At 39.7% G+C, this 26,646-nt stretch overlaps 1 protein-coding gene, 1 long non-coding RNA gene and 1 pseudogene across 4 annotated transcripts; all 3 read left to right on the top strand.

The window, feature by feature from the left end:
* Positions 1-1,569: 1,569 nt before the first annotated feature.
* Positions 1,570-3,666, top strand: LOC118344558. Its single transcript, XM_035685574.1, has one exon. The coding sequence runs from the start codon at positions 1,570-1,572 to the stop codon at positions 3,664-3,666; it is 2,097 nt and encodes a 698-aa protein (XP_035541467.1).
* A 7,850-nt stretch (positions 3,667-11,516) lies between these two features.
* LOC108989614 lies at positions 11,517-12,923 on the top strand (annotated as a pseudogene).
* A 1,155-nt stretch (positions 12,924-14,078) lies between these two features.
* On the top strand, positions 14,079-23,466 carry LOC108989654. 3 transcript variants are annotated; one of them, XR_004798271.1, is made up of 5 exons: positions 14,079-14,258; positions 15,118-15,220; positions 20,304-21,097; positions 21,203-21,277; positions 21,633-23,466. It is a non-coding gene; the product is annotated as an uncharacterized LOC108989654 (long non-coding RNA). The 3 variants fall into 3 exon arrangements; XR_004798269.1 differs by having other exon boundaries at positions 14,147-14,258; positions 21,203-23,466; XR_004798270.1 differs by lacking the exon at positions 14,079-14,258 and adding an exon at positions 14,302-14,489 and having other exon boundaries at positions 21,203-23,466.
* Positions 23,467-26,646: the final 3,180 nt, after the last annotated feature.

The raw sequence follows: 26,646 nt of genomic DNA, 5'->3' as shown, positions 1-26,646 counted from the left end.
GTCATCCAATGAATATTTGCCACGTAAAGGTCCCACTTCTTAATTCATATGTATGCGTAACAGTTGATAACACATTGAAAAAAACAAAATTTCCCTCAGCCCTCCCTCTCTACACCCCCCCTTCCCCTTGAAGCCCCTACCCTCTCCCTCTTCCTCTCCGGTTGACCCTCACCCTCTCCCAGTGCAAGCTCATCTCCACCATCCTCAAGTTCTCTCTCTCTCTCTCTCTAAACTATAAGCTTCTTGGCAAATAAGTTTGTCAACAGTTTGGAAATCAGTGACACCATTTGTATGTCGATTTTCATTTTTTTTATAGAGAAAGTCATTGTTGAGGGAAAAATGTGTTCAATTGGCATATTCTTGTGAAAACCTATGTAAAGTTGAGTTGTAACAAGTGTTGATGCATTGGTACATGAAAAATATTGAAGTGTGCTCAACATAGCTCGACTGGCGCTCGACATAGCGCTCGAGCGGAACCTTCCAGAGAGGTTCGCTCGATGGGCGCTCGACATAGCGCTCGAGCGGAACCAAGACAGAGTGGTTCGCTCGAGGTGAGCTTGACGTAACGCTCGAGCTGAACCCATCCAGAGTGGTTCGCTCGATGTGCGCTCGACGTGGCGCTCGAGCGGAACCAAGACAGAGTGGTTCGCTCGAGGTGAGCTTGACGTGGCGCTCGAGCAGAACTCATCCAGAGTGGTTCGCTCGATGTGCGCTCGACGTGGCGCTCGAGCGGAACCCATCCAGAGACATCCAGAGACGTCGCTCGACACCTCGCTCGACACCTCGCTCGAGCGGTTTCAGAAGATAACGTGCGCTCGACCTTCGCTCGACACCTCGCTCGAGCCAATGTTCAAAGACAACCTAAAATTCATGCTTTGGGCGCCGTGACTTGCTGGGACTATAAATATAACAGATCATTTCTGTTGTGTGGTGTGGAAAAACAGAGCAAAACCTTAAGTGTTTCAAGAGCCAAAGAGAGAAACCTATTCCTCACCTTGTGAATCTCTTTTGGACAAACACTAATCCACCACACCACTCTCAAAATCAAACCTCTTTCAAAGTCCATTGAAGTGGACGTTTTGTTGGCCGGAAGGTTTCCGGAGCTGCTGTTGATGCAGAGATCGAGAGGTTCTCGTGGAAAGCTATAGAAGGTCGGAGTTCCGACACTACATGCGTGTAGAGATCGAGTGGGTCACTCGTGATGTTGCAAGCCAAGTTTAGGAACTACAAAGGTTTTGTGAGTGTCACTAAATTGGTTGTAATGAACTTTTTTTATAGTGGATTTTAGGTGGTGGCTTACACCCGGAGTGGTTTTAGAATTTGAAGACGTTCTTCAAATGAGTTTCCACTTCGTGACCAAATCCTTGTGTTGATTATTTGCATGATTTGTGTCTTCTTTTATTAGCTTCTTGCCATTAAATTTTATTAGTCCACATAATTTGAACTGCACCTATTCACCCCCCCTCTAGGTGTTGTATGGGATAAACCACTGCTTTTTCAATTGGTATCAGAGAGGGTTCACTCCGCTAGGATTCAGTTCCTGAGTGTGTTCCTGTTATAGTGGTTTAAATGGATAAGTCTCAATCTCTCACATCACCACCATATTTTGATGGAAACAACTATGCTTATTGGAAAGTCCGAATGAAAGCGTTTCTAAAGTCTGTGGATGAACGAGTGTGGGTTTCCATAACAAAAGGATGGAGAGAACCAGTTGTTATCATTGAGGGAGTTCAAACTTCCAAAAGTGTGGATAATTACTCTAGGGATGAAATAAGTGAGTGTGGTTGGAATAACAAAGGCCTGAATGCGATTTTCATGGCTGTTTCCCAGGAGGAGTTCAAGCGAATTTCCATGTGTGAAAATTGTAAACAAGCTTGGGACATTCTTGAGGTTACCCATGAAGGTACCAAGGCTGTTAAGAATTCTAAGCTTCAAATGCTAACCACAAGTTTTGAAGAAATTAGAATGAAAGATGATGAAACTTTTGATGCCTTCTATGCCAAACTCAATCATATTGTCAATTCTAGTTTTAATTTAGGGGACAAAATCCCTGAGAATAGAATTGTGAGAAAAATTCTCAGATCTCTTCCTGAGAGATTCCGTCCCAAAGTCACTGCCATTGAAGAGAGCAAAGATTTGGACAATATGAGAATTGAAGAGCTGGTGGGCTCTCTACAAACCTATGAGCATACTCTTCCTGTGGATAAGAAAAATAAGTCCATAGCCCTCAACACTATCAATGAGTCATCTGATGAGTCGTCCGATGAGTTGGCTATGAGTGACAAAGAAGTAGCCTTTTATGCTAAAAAATTCAGGAAGATGTTTGTATCTAGAAATAGAAAGAATTGGGGAGATAAGAAGAAAAGGTTTGAGAGAGTTAATGGAAATTCCAGTTCAGGAAAGAAGGAAATGAGCTCTAAGAAATATACTAGAGCCACCAAAGACAGGGTACAATCTGATATTCAGTGTCATGAATGTCATGGTTTTGGGCACATTCGCCTTGAGTGTGCAAATTACAAAAAGGCCATAGAGAAAGCAAAGGGTGCGTCTTTGAATGATAATGATTCTGAGACAAGTGACTCTTCTAAGAGTCCCTCTCCAAAGAAAAATCGCAACTACATGGCATTCACTTCTTCTGTTGGTGGCCAAAGTCACAGAAGTGAATCAACGTCTGAAAATGAGAGTGTATCCGGAAGTGAATCCGGGGATGATGATGAGTTGGAGGAAATCTATGAGAAGTTGTACAAAGAATGTGTAAAATTGAGGAAACTCAATAAAGCACATATTGAGAATATAGATATTTGCAAAAGAGAAAATGAGGATCTCCAAGGTAAATTGAATGAAGCAAATTGTCTAACCGATCAGTTGCAAAAGAGGAATGTGTCACTCGAGGATAAAGTGAAAATGCAGGGAAGTGAGTTGATTTTGTTAAACGATAAGTTGAAAAATTTGTCTACTGGGAAACAAAAGCTTGACAAAATCCTAAACTCAGGAAAGTCATTTGGTGACAAGAGAGGTATAGGATATATTGAAGGGAAATCTGATGTGGCTTCAACTTCAAAAATCCCATGCAAAAGGGTAGGAAAAATAATGTTTGTTCCTACTTCTAATGAGAATGGCAAACCTCAACTTTTGAAAAAGGGTAAGAAACCCTTACATGTGCAAAAGCCTGTCCCACCTCCCAAGAGACAAGGAGCTCGTAACACAAGCCCTATATGTCATCATTGTGGGAAGGTTGGTCATGTTAGACCAGATTGCTTCAAGTTAAAAAATCATCATGCCCCTACTTTCTCTAAAAGTAGGATTGTCTATCCTTCTAAAAAGAGTAAGAAGTTCTTGAATGCTTCCAGGTATGTTTCACCCTCCATGAGACATGAAGTTCACAAAGCAAACCACGTTTGTCACAATTGTGGTAAGATTGGTCACATTCGACCAAACTGTTTTGAGCTTAGAGACCATCCTAAGAGAATTGAAAAGCCCTACTCAAGAAAAGGGCATCAAAACTTGTGGAGCCAAGTCATGGTCTTGACCAAACAAAATGAGATTATCAATGTGAAGTTAGACCAATTGACTACTAGACAGAAGGTTGATAAGGTGAATCATCCAAAAGTGAGACAAGTGTGGATGAGAAAGGGGGAGGAGCAGACCAGACATGGTATAGACTGATGGTCATGCATTCATGCATTCTTTTTTGTTGTATAGTTGTTTTTCATTTTTGTTCTGTTTGTTAAAAGCATGTTGTGTGTGTTCCTCAAAAATCATGAATAATGTTTTGCACTTGCGTGGGATAAAGAGTGTTCGTGATGTCAATTCTGAAAATATTAGGTACTTATATCTTTTGAAAATTGTATCATGTACCGTTATAAGTTACAAAGGTTTAAAACATATGTACTATTTGTAAGTTGTGACCTGCTTCACACACTACACTTCCAGCTCAAACAATTGTTGTTTTGCCACCAGTGAGTTCTTGGGGAGGCAATCAAAGATGTAAGGGAGCTCCACGTGTATACAGAATTGACCACGGGCTAGATGACCTCATGATTATATATCAAAATTCTTCCTATGAAAATTCTCTAAAAATAAATTAAAAAAAAAAAAAAAAGGAAGAAGAAGAAGAAAAAGGAAAATGGGTCATATTACTCAATAGGCCAATCCTAATGCATGAATTCAAACAGAACTATTTAGGTCCTAACAGCATTAGGTTTTACTTTCTGTATCGTGGAAAGGCTCCCCATGCACTTATGGTTTCTTGTTTTAGCCTAACCCCACTCACAATTTTGGTTGAAACTTCTTGATTGAGTTGGGACTCACAAAACACGCATGTTCATCTTACATGTGATACTTTGTTTTTACTACTTGCGTAAATTGTGATAATATGATGCTCTTTTACATTTTATGTGTTTTTCAAGCTTCAAAATTGACTTCATTAATGCTTGAATCACTGGATGAAAAATGAGTTTTGAGAATTTTGGGCTTCCGCTCGAGCGAACTTAACTGCCGCTCGAGCGAAAGCGTTTTAAAATGCCCCGCGTGCTTTCTTTTTCTCCAGCCCGTTAATTTCTCTCTCCGCCGTTTCCTCTTCCCCTTCTTGCGCGACATTTCTCTCTTCTCACCGTGTGTTTTCATTTGATTTCTCTCAAGAAATCCCATTATAATCACGGTAAGTCTCTAATCTTTGATTCTCTCCAATCATTTTCGGTTTTATCTTGAATTTCTTCATGCATTTTCCATATACATGCATTTCGGAATTTAGGGCTTTTGATTTGGGGATTCCGAAATGGAGCATTCTTGTTGGTTTGTTTGGTGTTTGAATGGACCTCTTGGTTGTCCATTCCTATTCTCTTTGTATTTAGGAGGTTCTTAGAACCCCCAAGGGGTTTTTCATTTGGTTTGTACTTGGATGCACTCCAAGTGCTCGGTAAAATGCATCAATGAAGTTTGATTTCTTATTTTCATCATGCATTGATACTACATTATCCCCATGGTCATGTTTGTCTATTCTAGTGTTGGGATAGTGTTTGGCATTGAGACTTGGGACCTCCATTGGGTTTAAAACCCTATCTTGGCTTGGTTGAGTTTGAAGTGCTCAAAAATGCAAAATGGGTTGTTATATTGTGTTAGTGGGCATGTGCATTGTGCATTATGCATTTTGACATAGTTTTAGCAACATTGCATAAGTTTGGCTTGGTTCACAATTAGGCATGTGCATTCATCAAGCATTGGGCATTTCACATTACCTTTAGCCTTGTCTAACGGTCGTTGATTTTGTCCAGCTTCAATCATGTCTCGAAGGGTTCGTTCACGCCAAAATCCTCCAGCCCCCGCTCAAGCACATTTTCGCAATCCTCGTGCAAGAGAACTCTACACTCAAAATTTTTCCACCCGTTCTCTTATTGTTGAGCGGGAAGTTCTCCTTGGTGAGCTTTCTGAGACTGTAATTCCTCGCATTTTTGAGTCTCGCCAGTGGCTCGCCTTGACCACTGGTCATCCCACTCCTTCTGTGGAGTTGGTTAAGGAGTTCTACTCCAATATTGATGCCATCGCTGATGATGGCTCTTTTGAAGTCAGTCTCCGGAACATTGTTTTCCGGGTGACTCCGGGCATGGTTGCGGACTTGCTACATGCCCCGCGAGTGGCAAACCCCACTTATCCATATACACGGACTTCTCCTCCAAGTCCGACTGTCATTGTTCAATGTTTAATCGGTCATTTTTCGAGTTGGGATGGTAAGACACCCATTCTCACCTCTCGTTTTTCACCCGAGTTTCTCATTCTCAGTAGGATAGTCCTTACAAACCTTTATCCTACTGGTCATCAGAGTGATGTCGGTCCTGACCGCGCCACTCTTTTGTATGCATTGATAAATGATGTCTCCATTGATCTGGGGAGTCATCTGTGTCGGGTCATGCTTGAGGCGTTTAATTCCCCGAAATTACGGACTGGCTTGCCTCTCGCCTGCCTCATTACTAGGTTAGCCCTCTCTCAGACTGTTATGCTTCGTCCTAATGAGCCTAGAGTTCCTCTTAAGGCTCCCATTGGGCGTAGGACCATGCAGTTGAGTCGTGCTCACATTACCCCCACCCACTGGATGTTGAGCATCCTCCTGCATCTTCCTCTCAGCCATCCACATCTCAGCCTTCGACTTCTCAGCCATCTAGTTCACAGCCTCAGGGCCCGACAGCGGGATCAGTCGATCCCAGCCTTCAGCAGGTTCTTGAGTACCTTGCCCGGCTTGAAGCTCGGTTTGAAGCCCGATTTGATCATCTTGATGCCAAAGTTGACAGCTTTCAACAGCTTGTGACTAAACGCTTCGACGATATTGAGGAGCGGCTTGATGAAGAAGATGGCAGTCAATCTGGTGGGGACAGTTGACACCCTTGGAGTTTGTGACAAAAAGGGGGAGTATAGATCAAGGGGGAGTATACATTAAGGGGGAGTAGTATAGAGATTTAGGGGGAGTAGCAAGAAAGCTGTTGGGGCAGCTTTGTTTTGTTTTGTGGAGGAGCAGCTATTTTTATTTGTATCACATGCTGCTCATACTACTATTGTTTGTCTAAATTGAAAAACAATGTATGTTATTCTTAATGAAAAGTCTTTTCTGAGAACTGTGCTACAAGTGTTTATGCTTATGAGATTATTTCTTGCATATTGTTATTGGTACGTTTAACCGTTTGTTAAGTTTGCAGAAATATCTCAATGTGCTCAAGACTTTTTGCCTAAATAATGGGAATCCTGATTTGGGTGTGTTAGGATTAAGTCCTATGTATAGGTTAGAGGTTTTGTCACAGAAATGCCAAAGGGGGAGATTGTTGAGGGAAAAATGTGTTCAATTGGCATATTCTTGTGAAAACCTATGTAAAGTTGAGTTGTAACAAGTGTTGATGCATTGGTACATGAAAAATATTGAAGTGTGCTCAACATGGCTCGACTGGCGCTCGACGAGCGGAACCTTCCAGAGAGGTTCGCTCGATGGGCGCTCGACATGGCGCTCGAGCGGAACCTTCCAGAGAGGTTCGCTCGATGGGCGCTCGACATGGCGCTCGAGCGGAACCCAGACAGAGTGGTTCGCTCGAGGTGAGCTTGACGTGGCGCTCGAGCTGAACCCATCCAGAGTGGTTCGCTCGATGTGCGCTCGACTCAGCGCTCGAGCGGAACCCAGAGTGGTTCGCTCGAGGTGAGCTTGACGTGGCGCTCGAGCAGAACTCATCCAGAGTGGTTCGCTCGATGTGCGCTCGACGTGGCGCTCGAGCGGAACCCATCCAGAGTGGTTCGCTCGATGTGTGCTCGTTGTTGCGCGCGAGCAGAACTCATCCAGAGACGCTCGCTCGACCTTCGCTCGACACCTCGCTCGAGCGGTTTCAGAAGATAACGTGCGCTCGACCTTCGCTCGACACCTCGCTCGAGCCAATGTTCAAAGACAACCTAAAATTCATGTTTTGGGCGCCGTGACTTGCTGGGACTATAAATATAACAGATCATTTCTGTTGTGTGGTGTGGAAAAACAGAGCAAAACCTTAAGTGTTTCAAGAGCCAAAGAGAGAAACCTATTCCTCACCTTGTGAATCTCTTTTGGACAAACACTAATCCACCACACCACTCTCAAAATCAAACCTCTTTCAAAGTCCATTGAAGTGGACGTTTTGTTGGCCGGAAGGTTCTCGTGGAGCTGCTGTTGATGCAGAGATCGAGAGGTTCTCGTGGAAAGCTATAGAAGGTCGGAGTTCCGACACTACATGCGTGTAGAGATCGAGTGGGTCACTCGTGATGTTGCAAGCCAAGTTTAGGAACTACAAAGGTTTTGTGAGTGTCACTAAATTGGTTGTAATGAACTTTTTCTATAGTGGATTTTAGGTGGTGGCTTACACCCGGAGTGGTTTTAGAATTTGAAGACGTTCTTCAAATGAGTTTCCATTTCATGACCAAATCCTTGTGTTGATTATTTGCATGATTTGTGTCTTCTTTTATTAGCTTCTTGCCATTAAATTTTATTAGTCCACATAATTTGAACTGCACCTATTCACCCCCCCTCTAGGTGTTGTATGGGATAAACCACTGCTTTTTCAGTCATTAATGGAGGTTGTGGGGTATTTTGGACGGCTTCTTGATGGGTTCGATTCTTCGTGTTTTCTGTAAATCTGTCCAACAATTTTCTACAAGTCCAAGGTTAAAAAAATAAAATAAAATACGTAAATCAACATTGTAAACTTTTATTAACATCATCAAGAGAAGCAGTTTATTGAGAATGAAGAGAGACAGAGATCTTATTGAAAATGAGGAGAGGGAGAGCTTGGGGAAAGAAATTATGCTGAGAGTGAGGAGAAAGAGGTTGTAGAGAGAGAGTGCTTGCTGAGAATGAGGAGAGAGAAAACTTACAAAAAGAGACTGTACTGAGTGTGGTTTTATCAGATGAGATCAACTTTATTATATTAGTGTAGATTTTTATACGTGGCTTGTTTTTATTGAGAGCCGTTAAACACTCAAGAATAGCCGAACCGTTCCAAAGAGGACCTCCATAACAAATGGAGCAATGCACATCCTATTATGATTTAAATATAAAAAGTTCTAAATATTTGATTTGTTATGTATTCCATAGTTTCATATTCTATGTTTCTTTTATCTTGATAAAATGTAGTAGGAGTTTCAATCGGGCATATATGCCTTGCATGTAGAATCCTTACTAGTGTAAGGTATTATGCATAAAGTAATGTTAAATATAGATTTAAAATGTCCAAGTCTAGTAAAGAATAAGAACTTACTATAAAAAAAATAGATTTGTTTTATATATATTTTAATTTTTTTTAAATAAGATTAATATACTCTAAAATTATAAATATTATTTTTTTATTCACGAATGATAAGCCAATCCACGACAAGGTTTCTTTCGCAATCAAAAAAGGAATAGGAGGCCCACAAAACTCTTGCCTATAAATGGTAGGTCAATCCATAACAATGAGCCCCTAAGGGCCCGGTCCCCATGGTTAGAGCAGGGATAAAAATTGCAATTGTACGTATAAGTCTACAAAGCCAGCATGAATTATTAGATTAGGGTTAAACCTATTAACACAGGATGGGCAATCGAAAAGACGCAAGAATTCATCAACCTTTCCCCCTTCCCCACTTAAAAACTCCCGACTCATCTATGCAAAGTTTATAGTAGAATTCCTCTTCCAAACTCGTCCCAAAAAAAAGGACCTTGTCTTGTCCATAGACTCTACAATATTGTTTCAGTCACGCCTCCAATTCGGGAAATTAGATTCTGTTTATTGAGAAAGAGTGTGTAACACTCAGCCAAGGAATTAGGTTCATTTTCTTGAATGTGTTGCAGGCCTAAAGAGGTACAAGACTCCAAGGAACATTGGATTCAAAAGATCATATTGGCAATGCATTGATCAGTAGGTTAGCAACTCTTGTCAAAGGGAATAATGAGAGGTATCAGACAAGACATCCATCAAATAATTTGGGGGGGGGGGGTGCGGGGAGGTTAAGGGATTTTTACAACAAACATTCTTTTGACTCTCTGTTAGTGACATGATGTAAGCAATCCCTTCCTGTTCAAGAAAAATATTTGATACAATGATAAAGTTCTTTCTAGCATACAAGAATCAAGAGGAACCAAACTCAAGAAGGGTCTAGTCTAACCCCAACCGACCAACAAATGGTAACAATGGTTTGCCTTGGACATTAAGCTGTCTGAACAAAAGTATATATATCCACTGCAGATTAGCTGTAACCATTTTCTGGCACCAAAAGTGCCGCTTCTCTCATTTTACACAATTGAAGTTCTTGCACGCAACTAGATAGTGTGCTTTACTTTAAACAAAAAAGTCAATGATCTCTCACAAAAGCATATCTAGTACTCTGTTTATTAATTGCTATTTAAAGGCCCAAGATCCACAGAAAACTAAGTCACTTGAGAATTTAAGATGTTGATACTCCAGATTAATAACTGACTGGATGACCTACTATTTAATCCTCTGTACAAATTTTTTTTTTTTTTTTAAAGAATCATCTCAACCAGATTTTCAACCGTAACCATAAACCGCCAATTTTATCACGGATTTGCCAAAATGAATATATGTTTGAGCACTGAAGAAAATGCTAACTAAATTGAAACCACAATGGTTATTTGTGGCACCTGTATATCTGGCACTGTCAAGAAAAAGTTTTTTGCAAAAAAAATTTTTAAGTTAAAGGTTTCAGAGATGCATTGAAGAATTATCCACTCACGGGATGGAGGTGCTTCATTGGAGCAACCATCAACAAAATGTATGGACCAAATCAGTTTGGCAAGAATAGATTATTTCAAACGCAGAGATGGCAACATCCGATTTAAAAAAGAATGTTTTTCTACGTGAGCACAGTGATGAAATCATAATATTCACGTACTTTTTTTTACAAGAAATGAAATACTTGAGACCGTTGACACAAATGAATCCGTTGATGTGGCGCAGAGGAGATTTGGGGGAGATGCCAGCATTGAGTAAGAAACTTGGGGAGTAAGAAACTTCGGGGAGATAAATGGCGTTGGGGAAATAATGGGCTGGGGATCAAGAGATTTGGAGGATCTTTCCCTCTAAATGGTTAGGGGTGTAAATTTAAACCGAGAAACAGGAAAACAGGTCCGGACCGGACTGGTTGGTCCGGTTTTGAACCGGTCCGGTCCGGAACCGGTTCCTATTTTATGAAAACCGGCCGGTTCCGGTTCCGTAGTTTTCGGGACCGGATCGGACCGAACCGGACATGTTGGAAAAAAAATATAAAAATTAATTTTATATATTATACAAAATATTTATATATATAATATATAATTATATGTTAAATTTTTATATATAATATATATAATTATATATCATATATGAAAAAATTTCATATTATAATTTATAAATAATAACATAAAATGTTTATCTTAAATATGAATATTTGTAATTTATTTGATCATATGTTATTAATATAATTATATATAAGATAATGTTGTTATAATTTATAAAATAAAAGTTTAATCTTAAAAATGAAAATTTAATTGATCATATGCTTTAAGCATAATATATATATATTAAATTATTAATAACATTTTATAATAAAAATTAATACTTTATTATATATTTTTTATATTTAAAAAAAACGAGAAAATCGGACCGGACCGGACCGGAAACCGGTAAAACTGGAGGTACCGGTTTAGGAGGATAATCGGGGCGTAATCGGTTTTGAAAAATACAAAACTGGTACATACCGGTTCGGTCCTAAATTTTGTCCAAAACCGGACCGGTTAGACCCTATAAATAGTTCTTTTTATTTTCTGCATTTTCTTTCTTTTTACATTTTTTTTAACTCTGACAAAATTCTCCACGTAGGCCGTCGGTACGCAATCGGTACGCACCATTGCTTGCACTCCGAAGAACTGTTTTTTCGCACCTCCAACTCCTACACTCTGATCGGTCCCACTCTGCTCGTTTATAAGACTTCCATTTGGGTTCCCACATCTAATACGTCGGACCTCTCTCTCTCTCTCTCTCTCTCTCATGGAGCTTCTCGTTTTACTTTATGCTCTTGCCACCTTGTACTTCCTGTTAATGGTCTGGAAGTGGGTTGGTGCAAAATGAGATCTAGAATGTTACATTTTGGACTATGAATGCTATAAGCCTACTGACGACAGAATGCTAAGCACGAAGTTCTGTGGGGAGGTCATCAAGAGGACAAAGAATCTTGGTCTCCTTGAGTACAAGTTCCTCCTAAGAGCCATTGTGAGCGCCGGCCTTGGCGAGCAAACCTACGCACCAAGGATCATGTTCTCCGGCAGGGAAGACAATCCCACACCGTTGGATGGGATCTCGGAAATGGAGGAGTTTTTCGAGGACTGCATTGCAAATCTCTTGTCCAGATCAGGCGTTTCTCCCTCGGAAATCGATGTACTTGTCGTTAACGTAGCCATGCTCTCCGCGGTTCCCTCTTTAAGTGCTACGATTATCAACCGCTACAAAATGAGGGATGACATCAAGGTGTTTAATCTCACTGCAATGGGTTGCAGTACCAGCCTTATTTCAGTCGACATAGTCAAAAACCTCTGCAAGTCCTACAAGAATTTGTTTGCACTTGTTGTGACTTCTGAATCTTTGAGTCCGAACTGGTATTCAGGTAATGATAGATCAATGATTCTTACAAACTGTTTGTTCCGTTCTGGTGGGTCTGCAATCCTTTTGACTAACAAAAGGGCAATGAAAAACCGAGCCATGTTCAGATTAAAGTGCCTAGTTAGGACACATCATGGGGCTAGCTAGAGATGAGTCTTACGGTTGTTGCATGCAAAAGGAAGATGAACAAGGTAGGCTGGGAATAAACCTTGGCAAGACTCTCCCAAAAGCTGCTACACGTGCTCTTGCCGATAACCTGAGACAGATATCCCCAAGATCTTGCCAGTGCGGGAACTGGTTAGATTTATGGTTGTGACCCTTGCCCGGAAAATGAATCGAAGCTCCTCCAAAAAGACTACTGGGGGACCAGAAACGGAGATGAACTTTAAGACTGGTACTGTCGACCATTTTTGCCTGCACACGGGTGGGAAGGTTGTCAAAGATGGCATCGGGATGAGTCTTAATCTTAGCGAGTATGATGTAGAGCCCGCCAGGATGACACTGCATCGGTTTGGGAACACATCGGCGAGCAGAATTTGGTATGTGTTGGGGTACATGGAGGCCAAGAAAAGGCTCAAAAAAGGTGATAAAATATTCATGGTAAGCTTGGGTGCAGGCTTCAAATGCAATAGCAGTCTGTGGGAGGTAATGAGGGATTTGGGCGATGGAAATGTGTGGAAGGACTGCATTGATAGGTACCCAGTAAAGTCTTCGGACAACCCTTTTATGGAGAAGTATGGTTGGATCAACCAGGAGATGGATCCAAGCACCTTCCAAGTCCCTGAATTTATATAAATTAAGCATGCATGATGCGCGCAGCCTAAAAACATTAATCACTAATTTGGTTGTGTTCACCTTCCAATTCATGATCTTGCACGCTGTATTTTCAATTATTTTTCTGAGCACCATAAAAAATAAAAAAGGTTGTTTTGGTGCGAGAGTAAGAAGTTATTGCCGAAATCCTGGACTTTCCCGATATGTACTGCTACGTACGTACCAATTGTTTGAGATATAATTACTCCTTAATTTGTTTGATTTTGCAGCTACGTACGTACCATTTTACATACCATATTTGAGCTGAGTGCTATCATTTTCTATCTTGCTCATTTCTCATGATTTAAGGCTGAGATATTCGCCAGCAGGACGCCCCCACCACCTGGCCGCTGGGGCCGGGGGCCTTTTAATGTTACTCGGATCTGAAATCAAGATAGTGGCTCTCATATTATTTTTCAGCAAATAATATAATACATATTATATATATATATATATAATATATCTTATATATAATAAGCACCAAACCAATAAGTAAGGAGGTGTCGACCATTTTTTTTTTTTTCAATTTTGTCCTTCCTTTCGTCTTTCTTTTTCTTTTTTATCCCTTAATGTTTTCCTCTAATATTTTATTTCCAATTTTATCCCTACTTTTTTTATTAAATTCCCATTTATTTTCTCCTTGCATTGGTTTTGCCGAATGCCTATAAGTGTAAATTCATCATTTTTAAAAAAAGCCTCTTATTTTCTCAGCAAATTCCCACTTCTTTTCTATTCTCCTTCTTATTGCCGACAATGTTTCTTGTCTTTTTGATTTCTCATTGAGATTATCTCTTCCGCATCTTTTTCCTCACTTTTACTCGCCGTTTTCCCATAAAAATTTTCCTACCCTTGTATTTACAGTGTTATGTATTTCCTTAGATCTTCCTGAAGAGCCTTTGATCCTTCAAGTTTTCAAAATCTCATTCTTTGCTTTTAAAGTTGTGTTTAGATATTGAAGTTAATTGAATTGAGATAATAAAATATTATTAAAATATTATTTTTTAATATTATTATTATTTTAAAATTTAAAAAAATTAAATTATTTATTATATTTTATATTAAAATTTAAAAAAATTATAATAATAAATTAAGATAAGTTGAAAAATGTTTGATAATCGAATGAAGCCAAATCTTCGCATGACGTGAGTATGATTGCTTTTGGTTTTTCTTCCCATTCCGCAGCTTTCTCCTCACTTTTACCGAGAGCCTTTTCTTGTCTTCTTGTCGAGATATTTTTCTTGTCTTCTTGCTGAGAGCCTTCGATCCTTCAGGTTTTTGAAATCTCATTCTTTGCTTCTGAATCTCCGCATCACATGGGTATGATTGCTTTTGGTTCTGTCTATCTTTAATTCTTGTGGTTTTGATTTTTTGTTTTTTGTTTTCCACCACTTTCACCGCTCTTATCACATTCTAACTTTTTTTTTTTCCACTGCTTGCCGCTTGGTATAAGAGTGATTTTCATCTTCTTTGGTTGAGGTCTATGTTTCTTGGTTCGGGGTGGGTGTTTCTCGATTCTTCTCCGTCCTTTTTTCTGTTGTTGCTCCGTGGGTATGGCTTCCTATTGTCCTTGTCACACTGTGTGTTCTTCGATTCGCACTTAGGATTTTATAGTTTTCTTTCTACTCCTTCAAAGGCACCATTGATGTCAAGTCCGGTGTTTTACAAAATTTGCTTTCAATTTCTCTCTGTTTACATTTAAAGAAACTGGTAGATATTAGGGTTTTAAGACTAAAGATTTTATCTTTATTTTTTCTCTCTCTGTGGGGGTCCCGTGCAATGAGTCAGTAAGATTCCAATCCTTTAGACGAGGAAGGTAATCCTTTCGCGGCGAGTTCTACATGACCCACACATACAGATTTTTACTCACGTTTGTGTTCATATTCAGTGGTTGGATTTTTGGAATTGGGGATGTAATGGCCCATGGGTTCTTTGGATTTTATTGTTGGGTTGCTGATCTCGATATGGATGCTACCTAGGGAATTCAGTAGGCATTAGAATGGAAAGTCCCAAATGAAAGTTTAAGCTCTCATAGCATTGGCTTTTGGCTTCTAAGTTTGAATATTTGTGCAAGTGACATTGAATAGTTTTGATAAACAAAAAGAATGCCCTGATTTTTCCTTTGACAGGTTCTTCTGCTGCTAATCTATGTCTATGTTTTTAATCTTTGATTTTCTAGGGTGATTTCTATTCGGCACTGAATTCAATATGCTTCCTTCATAGCAGGATTGTTCCACTTCTATATTTTTTGGTGCAGCATGGAGTGCTTAGATTCTCACATGGTGAGGTTATGTTTTAATTTTTTTTGTAAAATGTCTCATGTTTTGTTTGAAATGTGTCCCTGCATCCTTTTTTAAAAAATGTTGGCTTCTTTTTGTGGAGGTGGATACGTCTAGCAAGTTTAATCTAAAGATATTATCTAAAATAGTTCTTTAGGTTCAGCAGCTTCTTTGCATTTTTATTTCTTGCTTCTCAATGTTATGTTTTATCTTAATTGTGAACCTATCTGAAGGGCAATTCAAATTTCTCTTGCCATTTTGTTCTTTCTTGATTCAAAAGCATGTTTTTTTGGTTCTTTCCCTCTTTTGCTGTTTGTTCTATTTTTGTTCTTCCTTTTTTTGCTTTCTATTTCATTGCCCGTCTCCATTTCTCTCTTGATTTTTTTTTTATTAATAAAAGATAGATATTATATATATAAATGAAATAGGCATAGCCGTTGTACACAGGAAGTATACATAAAAACTCCTAATTACATTCTAAGGACGATAAATTAAAGACAAGAATTCCTGAACATTATCTCCATGTAATACAATAGTGGAAAACCAACACATTAAAGTGTGGAGAAAAAAATTATTCAGCTCAGTCGTTGTGCGTTCCTTATCTTCAAAGCACCGCGCATTCCTTTCCATCCAAATACACCACATTATGCACAACAGAATCATTTTCCACCCTGCTGCCACTTGATGACATCCTTGCATCTTGGACCAACAACCCAACAAGTCCACCACCCTTATAGCCATAACCCAAGCAATATCTACCCTTAGGAAGATCTCATCCCATAGCACCATTGTTTCCTCACAATGCAATAAGAGATGATCCACATATTCTCTATTCTTCTTGCACATGTAGCACCAATCCAACACTACACATCCTTTTTTTCTCAGGTTGTCCGTGGTCAATATCTTCCCAAGAGCAGCACTCCAAACAAAAAAAACTACTTCAGAAGGCACCCGAGCAATGTTTTGAATACCGTACCGGATGGCGTACCGGTCAAGACACTGGAATGAAATATTTCGGTACCGATACCGTTTCGGGATAGTCGATATATGAATAAATTATATATATAAATATATATAACAATTATATTCTAAAATAATAGTTTATATATGAATAAATTATATATAAATACATACATACATATAAATTATAAATAGTCTAGTCTAAATTGGGGGTCAAAAAATGAACTTGTAGTTTGAAAAAATGAAAAAAAAAAAAAAAAAAACACAGGCCGAAATATCGGCCGGTACCAGCCGAAATATAGGCCGGTACAGGCCGGTATAGGCCGAAACGGCCGGTACCATCCGGTACGGCCGATATTTTGGCCGGTACGGAATATATATAGTACCTGTACCGGCCGGACGGTCGAAACGAAAAATTTCGGCCGTACCGTACGAAATTAAAAACATTGCACCCGAGACTTCCAAATATTCTTCCAGGGGAATGGCTTAATATCAAGTTGTGTTGTCAGGATACTATAAAACGCCTTAGCTGTACATAACTTGTGGTTATTAGACCTCCACTTCAAACTATCTCGCTGTGCCAAAGGAATCTATATGAAATATAGCAAGCTGAAAAATTCTGAGACAATAGGTAATTCTCAATCATGTAAATCCCTGTTAAAAAGAATATTTCATTAATGTGCACCATAAAAAAATAAACGCACATCCGCCAATGAAGCCTCCTTATTCACTGCAATACAATATAAGGCCGGAAAAACCCTTTCCAAAGCATGGTCTCCACACCACACGTCCCTCCAAAATCTAATTCGAATGCCCTCACCAACTACAAAGCGAATTTGGTTTGCAAAACATGGTCATCCCTTCCTGATATACTTCCACAAACCCACCCCATACGCCCCTCTCACTTCCTTATAGCACCAACCACCCCAAGCAACACCATGTCTAGCGTCAATAATATTCTTCCACAAAGATCCCCCTCCAACTGATATCTCCAAAGCCACTTACCAAATAATGCTTTATTAAAAGTTCTCAGGTTACACACACCCGAACCCTCATTTACAAGTGATGCACATACCGCCTTCCATTTAACCAAATGGAATTTCTTCTCCTCCCCCATACCTCCCCATAAGAACGCTCTAAAAAGTTTATCTATTCTGTTCGCCACCCCTACAGGCAAAGGAAACAACGATAAAAAATATGTTGGGAGATTAGTGAGAGTTCTCTTGATAAGAGTGAGGTTACCTCCTTTTGATAAATACATTCGTTTCCACCCAGCCAATCTTTTCTCTATCTTCTCCACTACCCCATCCCATATAACTTTATTCTTAAAAGTTACTCCCAACGGAAGTCCCAGATATTTCATAGGGAAATAGGACAGCTTACAATCCAGAAGACTTGCTAAGCTGATGATATTAGAGACTGCACCCACGGGAACCATCTCAGACTTGCCCAGATTCACCTTTAATCCTGACACGGCTTCAAAGCAAAATAACAATGCTCGTAAAGTTTGGATCTGGCTTCTATTTGCTTCACAAAATACTAACGTATCATCTGCAAATAAAATGTGTGAAATGATAATAGGGCCACCAGAACCATTGCCCACCTGAAAGCCCGATAAGAAACCTCCTCTAACTACAGCCTGTACCATCCTACTTAAGGCCTCCATAACTATAACAAAAAGAAGAGGAGATAAGAGATCTCCCTGCCGCAATTCTCGCGAACTATCAAAAAAACCAGCAAGTGTGCCATTAACCAATACTGAAAATCGGGCTATTGAAATACAATGACCCATCCATGCAATCCACCTATCTCCAAAACCACACCTCTCAAGCACATATAAAAGAAATTCCCAATTCATATGATCATATGCCTTCTCCATATCAAGCTTGCACAGAATACCTGAACCTCCCTCCCGTACTCTGTAATCCAAGCACTCATTTGCAATGAGTACTGAATCAAGGATCTGTCTCCCTCGAATAAATGCATTTTGGAATTTGGATATAATGTGTTCCAACACCGGGTTAAGTCGGTAAGCAAGAACCTTCGAGATAATCTTATATACACTACTAACCAAACTTATAGGCCGAAAGTCTTCAATAGTCAACTCCCTGTGTTTCTTGCGGATGAGAGCAATAAAGGTCGCATTAAGTGATTTTTCAAACTTTTGAAAAGCGTGAAATTCACTGAAAACCTGCATAACTTCACCTTTCACAATGTCCCAACAAGTTTGGAAGAAACCCATTGAAAAACCATTAGGCCCCGGCGCTTTATCCTTTGCCATGCCAGCTATGACTTTGTAAATTTCTTCTTCAACAAAAGGTCTCTCCAGCACACTCACACTCTGCGAGTTAATTGCCTCAAAATGCAAGGCATCAAACTTTGGCCTCCAATGGGCTAATTTTGTGAGCAGGGTCTCATAGTACTGTGCAATATGGTTTTCTAACTCGGGAGAAGAAGATAGGACCTGATTACCTGACTGCAATGACTCGATAGCATTATTACGCCGATGTGAATTAGCCACTTTATGAAAGAATTTCGTACACCTATCATCTTCTTTCAACCAAAAGGCCCTGGATTTTTGACGCCATGAAATCTCTTATGACAACAAAACCCTCTCCAAGTTTGCCATAACCGTGCCCTTCCTCAATAACACCTCCTCCGAGTTTTCACCCAATAACTCTTTATCCTCTAAGTCTTGCAATTCCTCTTACAATGTAGTCTTCTGATTGTCAATGTGACCAAAAATCTCCAAGTTCCACTTCTTCAAATCTTGTTTTAGTGCTTTCAACTTGGTTGCAAGAACGTAACTTGGAGTACCAACGAATTGATAAGAAGACCACCAATCACGCACCATTTCTACAAAACCCTCCGCTGTTAGCCACATGTTTTCAAACTTAAAATACCGGCGCCCCCTATGCATACCCCCACAATCGAAAAGGATAGGAAAACGATCTGAACTAACTCGAGCTAGTCGTTTCTGTCTTACTTCCGGATATTTAGCTTCCCAAGAAGGAGATACAAGGAATCTATCCAATCTTGATCAAACCCTCCCATTTGACCAAGTGTACTCACCCCCTGCCATAGGGAGATCTATGAGATCCAGATCAAAGATGAACTCATTGAATTCTTCCATAGCCCAAGAATGTCGACATTACCTTGAGTGCTCACTAGGAAAGTGAATAATGTTAAAATCTTCTCCCATGCACCACGGTACCTCCCATAAGGCATACAGACCCGTCAACTCCTCCCACAACCTTCTCCTATCCCTATCCACATTAGGACCATAGGATCCTGCAAATGTCCATTCCCATCCATCAACCACATTTTTTAAAAGGGTCGCAACCGAGAACTCACCAATACACTCCTCGGTCAACTCAACCACTCTTTTATCTCACATAAGTAATACTCCACCTGAGGCTCCCAATGAGGCCAAATAGGTCCAATCCACGTACGAGCACCCCCATAAACATCGCACTATTTTCATATCAATAAGTCGCACTTTGTTTCTTGAAGACACACCACATCACCCTTCCACATCCGCAATATTGATTTTATACGAAGACGTTTATTGCGATCATTGAGCCCCCGTACATTCCATGATAAAATCTTAGGCTTCATAATACAACTTTATTGCCCCTCCCTATTGTTCTATCTCTTCCGCCACTCCCTTCTTTCACATCATAATTAATGGAACAAGTTAACTTTTTAAGTTCTCTATCCCTCTTAGAGGCTGACTTCGAATGGCTAGCCTCAAGTGCTACAAGTAGGGCCTTAAACTTTTCTTCATAACCTCCGAATGAAATCCCAATGACAACTTGAATCTCTTTTACTTTTTTGAAAACTCACTTTGACGAACAACTCCCATAATTAGCGCTGGGATGGAGTGTACGCAACGGAGTTAGAAAATCCCCCTCCTTTGGAGTAAAAACAGTCAATTCCGAACCACACACTGAATCTGGTTCCCCACTGACAGGAGCAAAAGATTTTAATTCTTCAACCCCATCTCCACACTTTTCACATTTTTTCTCCTCAAAGGAAACCATATCCAGTGGAAAAGACTCTGTCGAACACCCCATTACCGAAAAATCCTGCTTCAACTCATCTGACTACATTGGAATCACCTCAGGGCCTTCTTCCACCACGCACAGGTGAGTTTGTGCCATCTCCCAATTCAACCTGCAAGCCGGCAACATTAGACTCGAAGAAACCTCCTCTGCCGGCTAGAGAACATGCACGGGAACAACCTTAGAAGCAACATGCGCCCCTTCGACCACCACACACGACTCAGGTTGTCCAATTTCTAGCCCCAAGACTGGTGGCAGCGACGCAAAATCCTCTACAGAGATCTCCACCCCCTTCGGCTCCACCACGATCTCTCCCTCCTCCATTTCTTCTCGTCGGCGTAACCTTACCTGCTCGTCAGCATGGTCGACTGAGACCGGCAGTTTTTTCTGTGCCGATGGGGGTGCCGGCAACCTGTTTAATGGTGCGGAAAGAGCATAACCGTAATGGTATTTTTATCATTATCTCGGAATTTGGTCATAATAAGAGGAGAGGTTTGATAGTGGTATCGAAAGGGAGGAAGGGAGAGGGGTGGAAGAACTTCATAGATGCTTTAATGGAGTTCCATTCACCCTCTGCTTTGAGCTTGGGAAACAGAGTTATTCATGAAGCTCAGGCAGGTTACAGCGAGGTGCATCGTGCTGCTAGACGTACAACGTCGATAGTAGGAGGTGCAAGGTCGTACAGCGAGGTGCTCCAAATGAAGAAGGGACTGTCTCGAGACGTGAGGGCCATGCTGCTAGACGTGCCCAACGTGCAGAGGCAGGAGCTGGTGGAGGTGGTGATGAAAATGATTCTGAAGTGAATACAAAATCTATGGGTGCAACCGCTGGACTTCTCAGTTGCTTCATACACGAGGTCAGTTGTTATATTTATCCAAACCTATGTATATATTTATATTTTTTATGAATGAAAAAAGTGGTCTTTTTTTTTCTTGACGATTAACAATTGTTTTTCTTTCAGGTAATGCATGTCCTTGGTTTTGATCACCATGCCTTTGCTCATTTTCAAGATGAGAGGAAAATACAGCCAAGTCATGTAAGCACTTCTCTTATTAGACTCCTGAGGGTAAAATTTTTAACCAATGTTCTTACAAAAGCATTTCTTTATTTTTGCATTTGCTGATAATAGCTTGAAGGATAACATGTTGACAATCAAGTATTTGCATTTATCTGAGCGTTTGAAGTGTCTTGATGTTCCATTTGAAATTCAGATTATCTTTCTGTGTTTAAAATTGAATTCAGGTTCATTTGTTTCTCACTATGTTCATCTTCAAATCTTGTCGTGTCTGGACAAGTTAATGTAAATAGTGACTTACTCATAATGAAATTGTATTCTTCTTGGATACTGAGATTTTGAATGTGTTTATTCTAACCGAAGGCTTAACTAATAGCTCTAATATTGACCCCTGCAAAATTGCGGTTAAGGCGTATACCACAGATGAAAACTGGCAGGTAATTACTTGTTATGCTTGTCAGATAATTTATTGATTAGTTTCTTCTGTCAAAAGCTAATTTAACAGCTTGTCCTAATAGGTTGTAAATATTAATGAAGTGTGAGACTTCGCCAGTAACAAAAAGTACATATATGTGTTCAAAGGAATATGCTCATTATTAATAACATGAATATTGACACGTATATCACTGTGTGCATTGGGTGGCCTTTTATTTTTCTTTATTTCCTTTTTTAAGGGTCAGTTTCTTTGGGGTTTGGGGGAGGGATTTCCTACTTCCTTCGTTTGAATTTGAATTAATCCACTATATTCATAATTTATTCTTTTAAAGGGTTAATTACACTTTGCCCCCTCCAACTATCACCTAATTTACAATGTACCTCTGAAATTATTGATTGTATCAAAGTGGACTCTCTTACTTTCAAAACGTCTCAATCCCCCCTTTTCGTCTACAATGAGTGTTAAATTGAACGGAAGACTCACACACGTGCTTCTCACATGCTAATCCTTCAATGCAAAGACAAAATCATCCCTCATTCCATCGGCTTTCATTTCTCCAAACTGAACTTCATATCCAAAAATTTTCAAACTCCATGGCCAAAACGACTCGTTTTATTAATAATGTACAAAAACGGTTTTGTTTCAAAGTGAAGAACGTCTGGCTTGAAGCCATTGAGAGCGATGGAGAAATAAGTTAGGGCAGACTGTAAAGAAGGTGGGCGATGAAGAACCCTAGCAAACCTGCCGACCACGGTGTGAGCTACCAACCACGACGTCGGCGTCCCCTTCGAGTTGTTGGTGACTCCATTGCAGAGCAGTTTTTTGGTAGAGCTCTCATTCAAATTGCTTTCTCCATCACAGGTATCTCAGTGATTATTAATATTGATAACAAATCTCTCACCTTGATGTAGTTCAAAAATTCTATAAATGACTGTACGTTGTTAGGTAAAAAAATGATTGGAGTTTATTGTAGCTCAAGAATGCTATAAATGATTGTACATTGTAGCTCAACAATGTTCCAGTTTATTTGCCATGATATTGATTTGATACCATGTTTAGAAAATGTTCTAGTTTAGTTTGCTAGGATTCTTTTCTCCTTTTGTATAAAGATGCAGTAGTCTGTAAAGAATAATATTGATTCAATTCTATAGAGCAGAAATTTTTTGGCTCATCAACCTCTTTTTTGATTGTTTCCTTTCTACACTCATAATCCTGACATATTTCAGCAGGTTGTGAAAGATATCTACTGGTTCATCTAGCACAAGTGGGGTGGTATAGCACCACTTGATGGCCCATTTTGTCGTTGCAATATGCGAACATGTCTAAGAATGTCAACTACGGATGATAACTATAAAAGGAAGTTCTTGAGATGCCCATATTGGACTCCTGGTTGTCAATATGGGGGTGGAGATATGTTTTGTACATTTTTTTATTGGGTAGATGATATTTTTGCTCCGCGTACGGATATGTCTTTGGCCAGCTGCGAGATAGCTTCGAATACAGAGTCGTAAGTTCAAGATTGAGAAGTCCAAATTGGGAGCTAATTTAGTGGTGGAGAGAGAGCGCAGGAAACATATCCAAGAGTTATGCAATAAGTTGAAGGAAAAATCTACGAAATTAGAGGCTAACTTAGTGATAGAGAGGGAGCGCATTGAGCATATCCAACAGTTTTTATATAAGGAGAAGGAAAAGTCAAAATATTTGTGCAAGAAATACAATAATTGCATATGGTGTGGTGCCATTATAATTGATCTAGTTGTTGCTGTTATTTGCATGAAAATATCTCATCATGCTTATGAAGGTCGCCATTACTTGATGATAGCGTAGGATTGTTTAATATAATTTTTTTGATGTGTATTGATTGTGGTTGTTGTTTTGAATTTGATTGTTGTATAGGACATCACTTGTTGTATGTAATTTGGTTATGGAGTGAATTGTTTTGCAACAACTTACTATGTTGATAATGATTAATAATAATGTCACCCTACATATCAAAATCTCTCAATTGAAATGTCACCATAATACCATAAAACCAAAAATGTAAACTATGGACCATTACAACAAAAATTTTCCAATAACAGTAATGTTATTAAACCCTAACTACACTATTACAACAAGTCAATATTGTCAATTTGGTCTCTTATGTTTCTCTTTTTTATCTTCTTTCATCCTCTCCACACGTGAAGATGACTATATAACCTTTCCTTTTTGCACTGATGCATTAGCCTTGGCAGGAGGCATTTGGGTGTTGCGTAGTAGTTGACCAACTCTGAATTGCTCCTCTTCCAGGATTGTTCCAAGAACACAATCTTCCTTGTGCTGCATTGCTTGTATCAACATTTAAGTTCACAAACACAAGTCTACGTGTACTAGTCTATGAGTGGTGGCCCCCAAGTCTTGCAGACTGCCTTTTGGGTGGTCGTTTGGCCAACATCTTTACACGACCCACATTGGCTTGCAGTTGATTAGTTCATGCCTGACTTGTTTGCCATGCTGTCTGTGAAGTTTTTGACAGGAGAGTCTGCAAAGTTGGACTTGTTTGCCATGCTGCATAGTACCACATTTAAATGTAAATTAACATGCTCAACATTTTCAAGCAATATGTAAATGAATATTGTATAGTAAATAAGGAAGAAGTAGCCACTAACTTGTTCATCTGGAAATGAAGGAGTTTGAAATTCTGCTGCAGAAGTGAAGGAGGGTGTGCTTGCGTTCCCACGCGGACATTTTCTTCTGTTGTGACCAACTTGATTACATCTCGAATAGGTCATATGCGTATTTCCTCAAATTGTTTGCTTCTTGTTGATCGTCCTAATTTTTTCTTCAATGTTTCTTTGGCCTCCCGGGTTATTTCCTAACCTCAGGAGCAGTGGGCTTCTCGTATGTGGTAGTAAGCCACTGATCCTCACTTGGCATAGGGTAAATTAAAGGCTCGTATGCTGCCCTCCACATCTCCACAATATAGTAATGATGCACATATCCCTTGAGGTCTTGGTCAGAATACATAATACATGTGTATGCATGCGGGCATGGAATACCTGTCATGTCTCATCTCAAACATGAGCAGGTCCTCTTTTCCAAATCAACCATATATTGCCTACCAGCATTGTTAACTTCAAACTGACTACATCCTGCATACGTTGGAGCACAATAGATGGATAGGTCATGCATAAGTTCAAGCTTCGCAACTATCTGAGGCATGATTGTATTTTCCCATTTACCAATTACTTCCATTTTCAAATGATATCATCCCATCAGCTTCTTCCATATGGTCTCCACCATAGTCACAATTGACTTATCCCGTGCTTGCAGAATATACACGTTGAAACATTCACTAAGATTATTCACTACCAGGTCAGACTTTGAAAATGTGTTAAACCATGCTCTAGACCATTGTGATGGATCTATGACCTTCAGATAGTCATATGCAGGCTGACTGAGGGCTTTCAATTCCTCCATAGCTCTCTCAATGTCCCTCTTGGCGTATGTTGTGGCTGCCTGCCACAATTTTTCCTTCAAAGCCACACCCTTGTGGCTAGCATCTCGAAAATTGGCATATAAATGCCTGACACAAATACGGTTGTCATTGTAAGGCACCTACTCCTCCATTGCTGACTTTAAACCCCACAAAAAAAATTCAATGAGTGGCTCATTTAATAGGTTTTCGTTAATAGAATATATTGAAAGATTTACAAAATTATCTTTTGTCTATCACTGATAAATGTCCACCCTCCAATGGCTATTGCAATAGGGTACATGTTATCATTTGCATCCCTATCAACAGCACATAGGAGTTGCCTCTTAAATGGTCATTTTAATAAACAACCATCCAAACCGATCAATGGTCTACAACCAGCCTTAAACCCCTCTCTACAGGCTGCCAATCCTACATACATCCTTTGAAAAATAGGAAGTAACTCAGGAGCTATTCGTTCCACCCTAACTAACAAACAACTACCTTGGTTCCTTTGTTTCAGGGTCTCACAATAGTCTCATACCTTGACATATTGTTCTCTATGGCTGCCAAATATGGTAAATTGAGCCTTCGCTCGAACACGATACAACTTCATTTTAAGAACTTCCACTCCCCACTTTCTCTTAATCTCATCAGCAAGTGCATTGATAGGCACATTAGGTTGGCTTATAAATAGTGGCATCATCTTATCTGCAATCTAGGATGATGTGACAATGAGGTTCTTATAACTCCTACTACAATCATGTCTTGGATTCATAGACTTTATCTGAAAAGTTTGTTGCCCTCTAATCTAAAATCCATAAATCCGGTAAGGACATTTAGGGGTATTGCAGACAACAATAATCCTATCCCCATCATTCTTTGCAAATTTTATAGACTTACCTATATTTAGGTTCAACCTTCTTATTATCTGTCTAAACTGTGCTGTAGATCCAAACTTCATTCCAACAGATATTTTTAGCTTTTCCAAGTCAACAACTTGAAACTCGGGAACTTAAAATCATGATGTCCTTCGTCACCACTATAGACAGGAGATTGAAGGACGTCAATTGGTGTCATATCAAATAAGTTAGCTGCTAATTGTGAAAGCAAGCACTGTTTAGCAAGTTCTGAAAAATGAACACTAAAATAATAAACAAAAAAATAGAAGAGTATTTTATACCTATGTCATCCTCCTCTGGCCACATTGGACCACTTTTGTCCTAATTTCTCCCTTCATCCTCTTCATCCTCAGCATTTGAGCAAGATTGTGGCTTTTTATCATCAATTGTCACTTGAGACTCAACACCTTTACTCATTGGTTGTGCGGGCTTTGACCTCGATGTTCTCACTGTGTTGACATCAATGTCATACAACTCATCATCACTACTCAACACTTCTTTCCAAAATGGATCATTGAGTCCAAGGCGACGTGCTTCTGCTTCCTCCTCATCCTCACTCACATCCTCCACGACGTGATGATCATGCAAAGAAGATTGG

This window comes from Juglans regia, chromosome 14, assembly GCF_001411555.2.
Source record: "Juglans regia cultivar Chandler chromosome 14, Walnut 2.0, whole genome shotgun sequence".
Lineage (NCBI taxonomy): Eukaryota > Viridiplantae > Streptophyta > Magnoliopsida > Fagales > Juglandaceae > Juglans > Juglans regia.
Note: the sequence above shows the minus strand (reverse complement) of the source record. Positions and strands in the feature narration are given on the sequence as shown.

What these genes read in the sequence shown, in the direction of transcription:
- LOC118344558 (XM_035685574.1), top strand. Translation starts at nt 1,570, where the DNA reads ATGGATAAGTCTCAATCTCTCACATCACCACCATATTTTGATGGAAAC.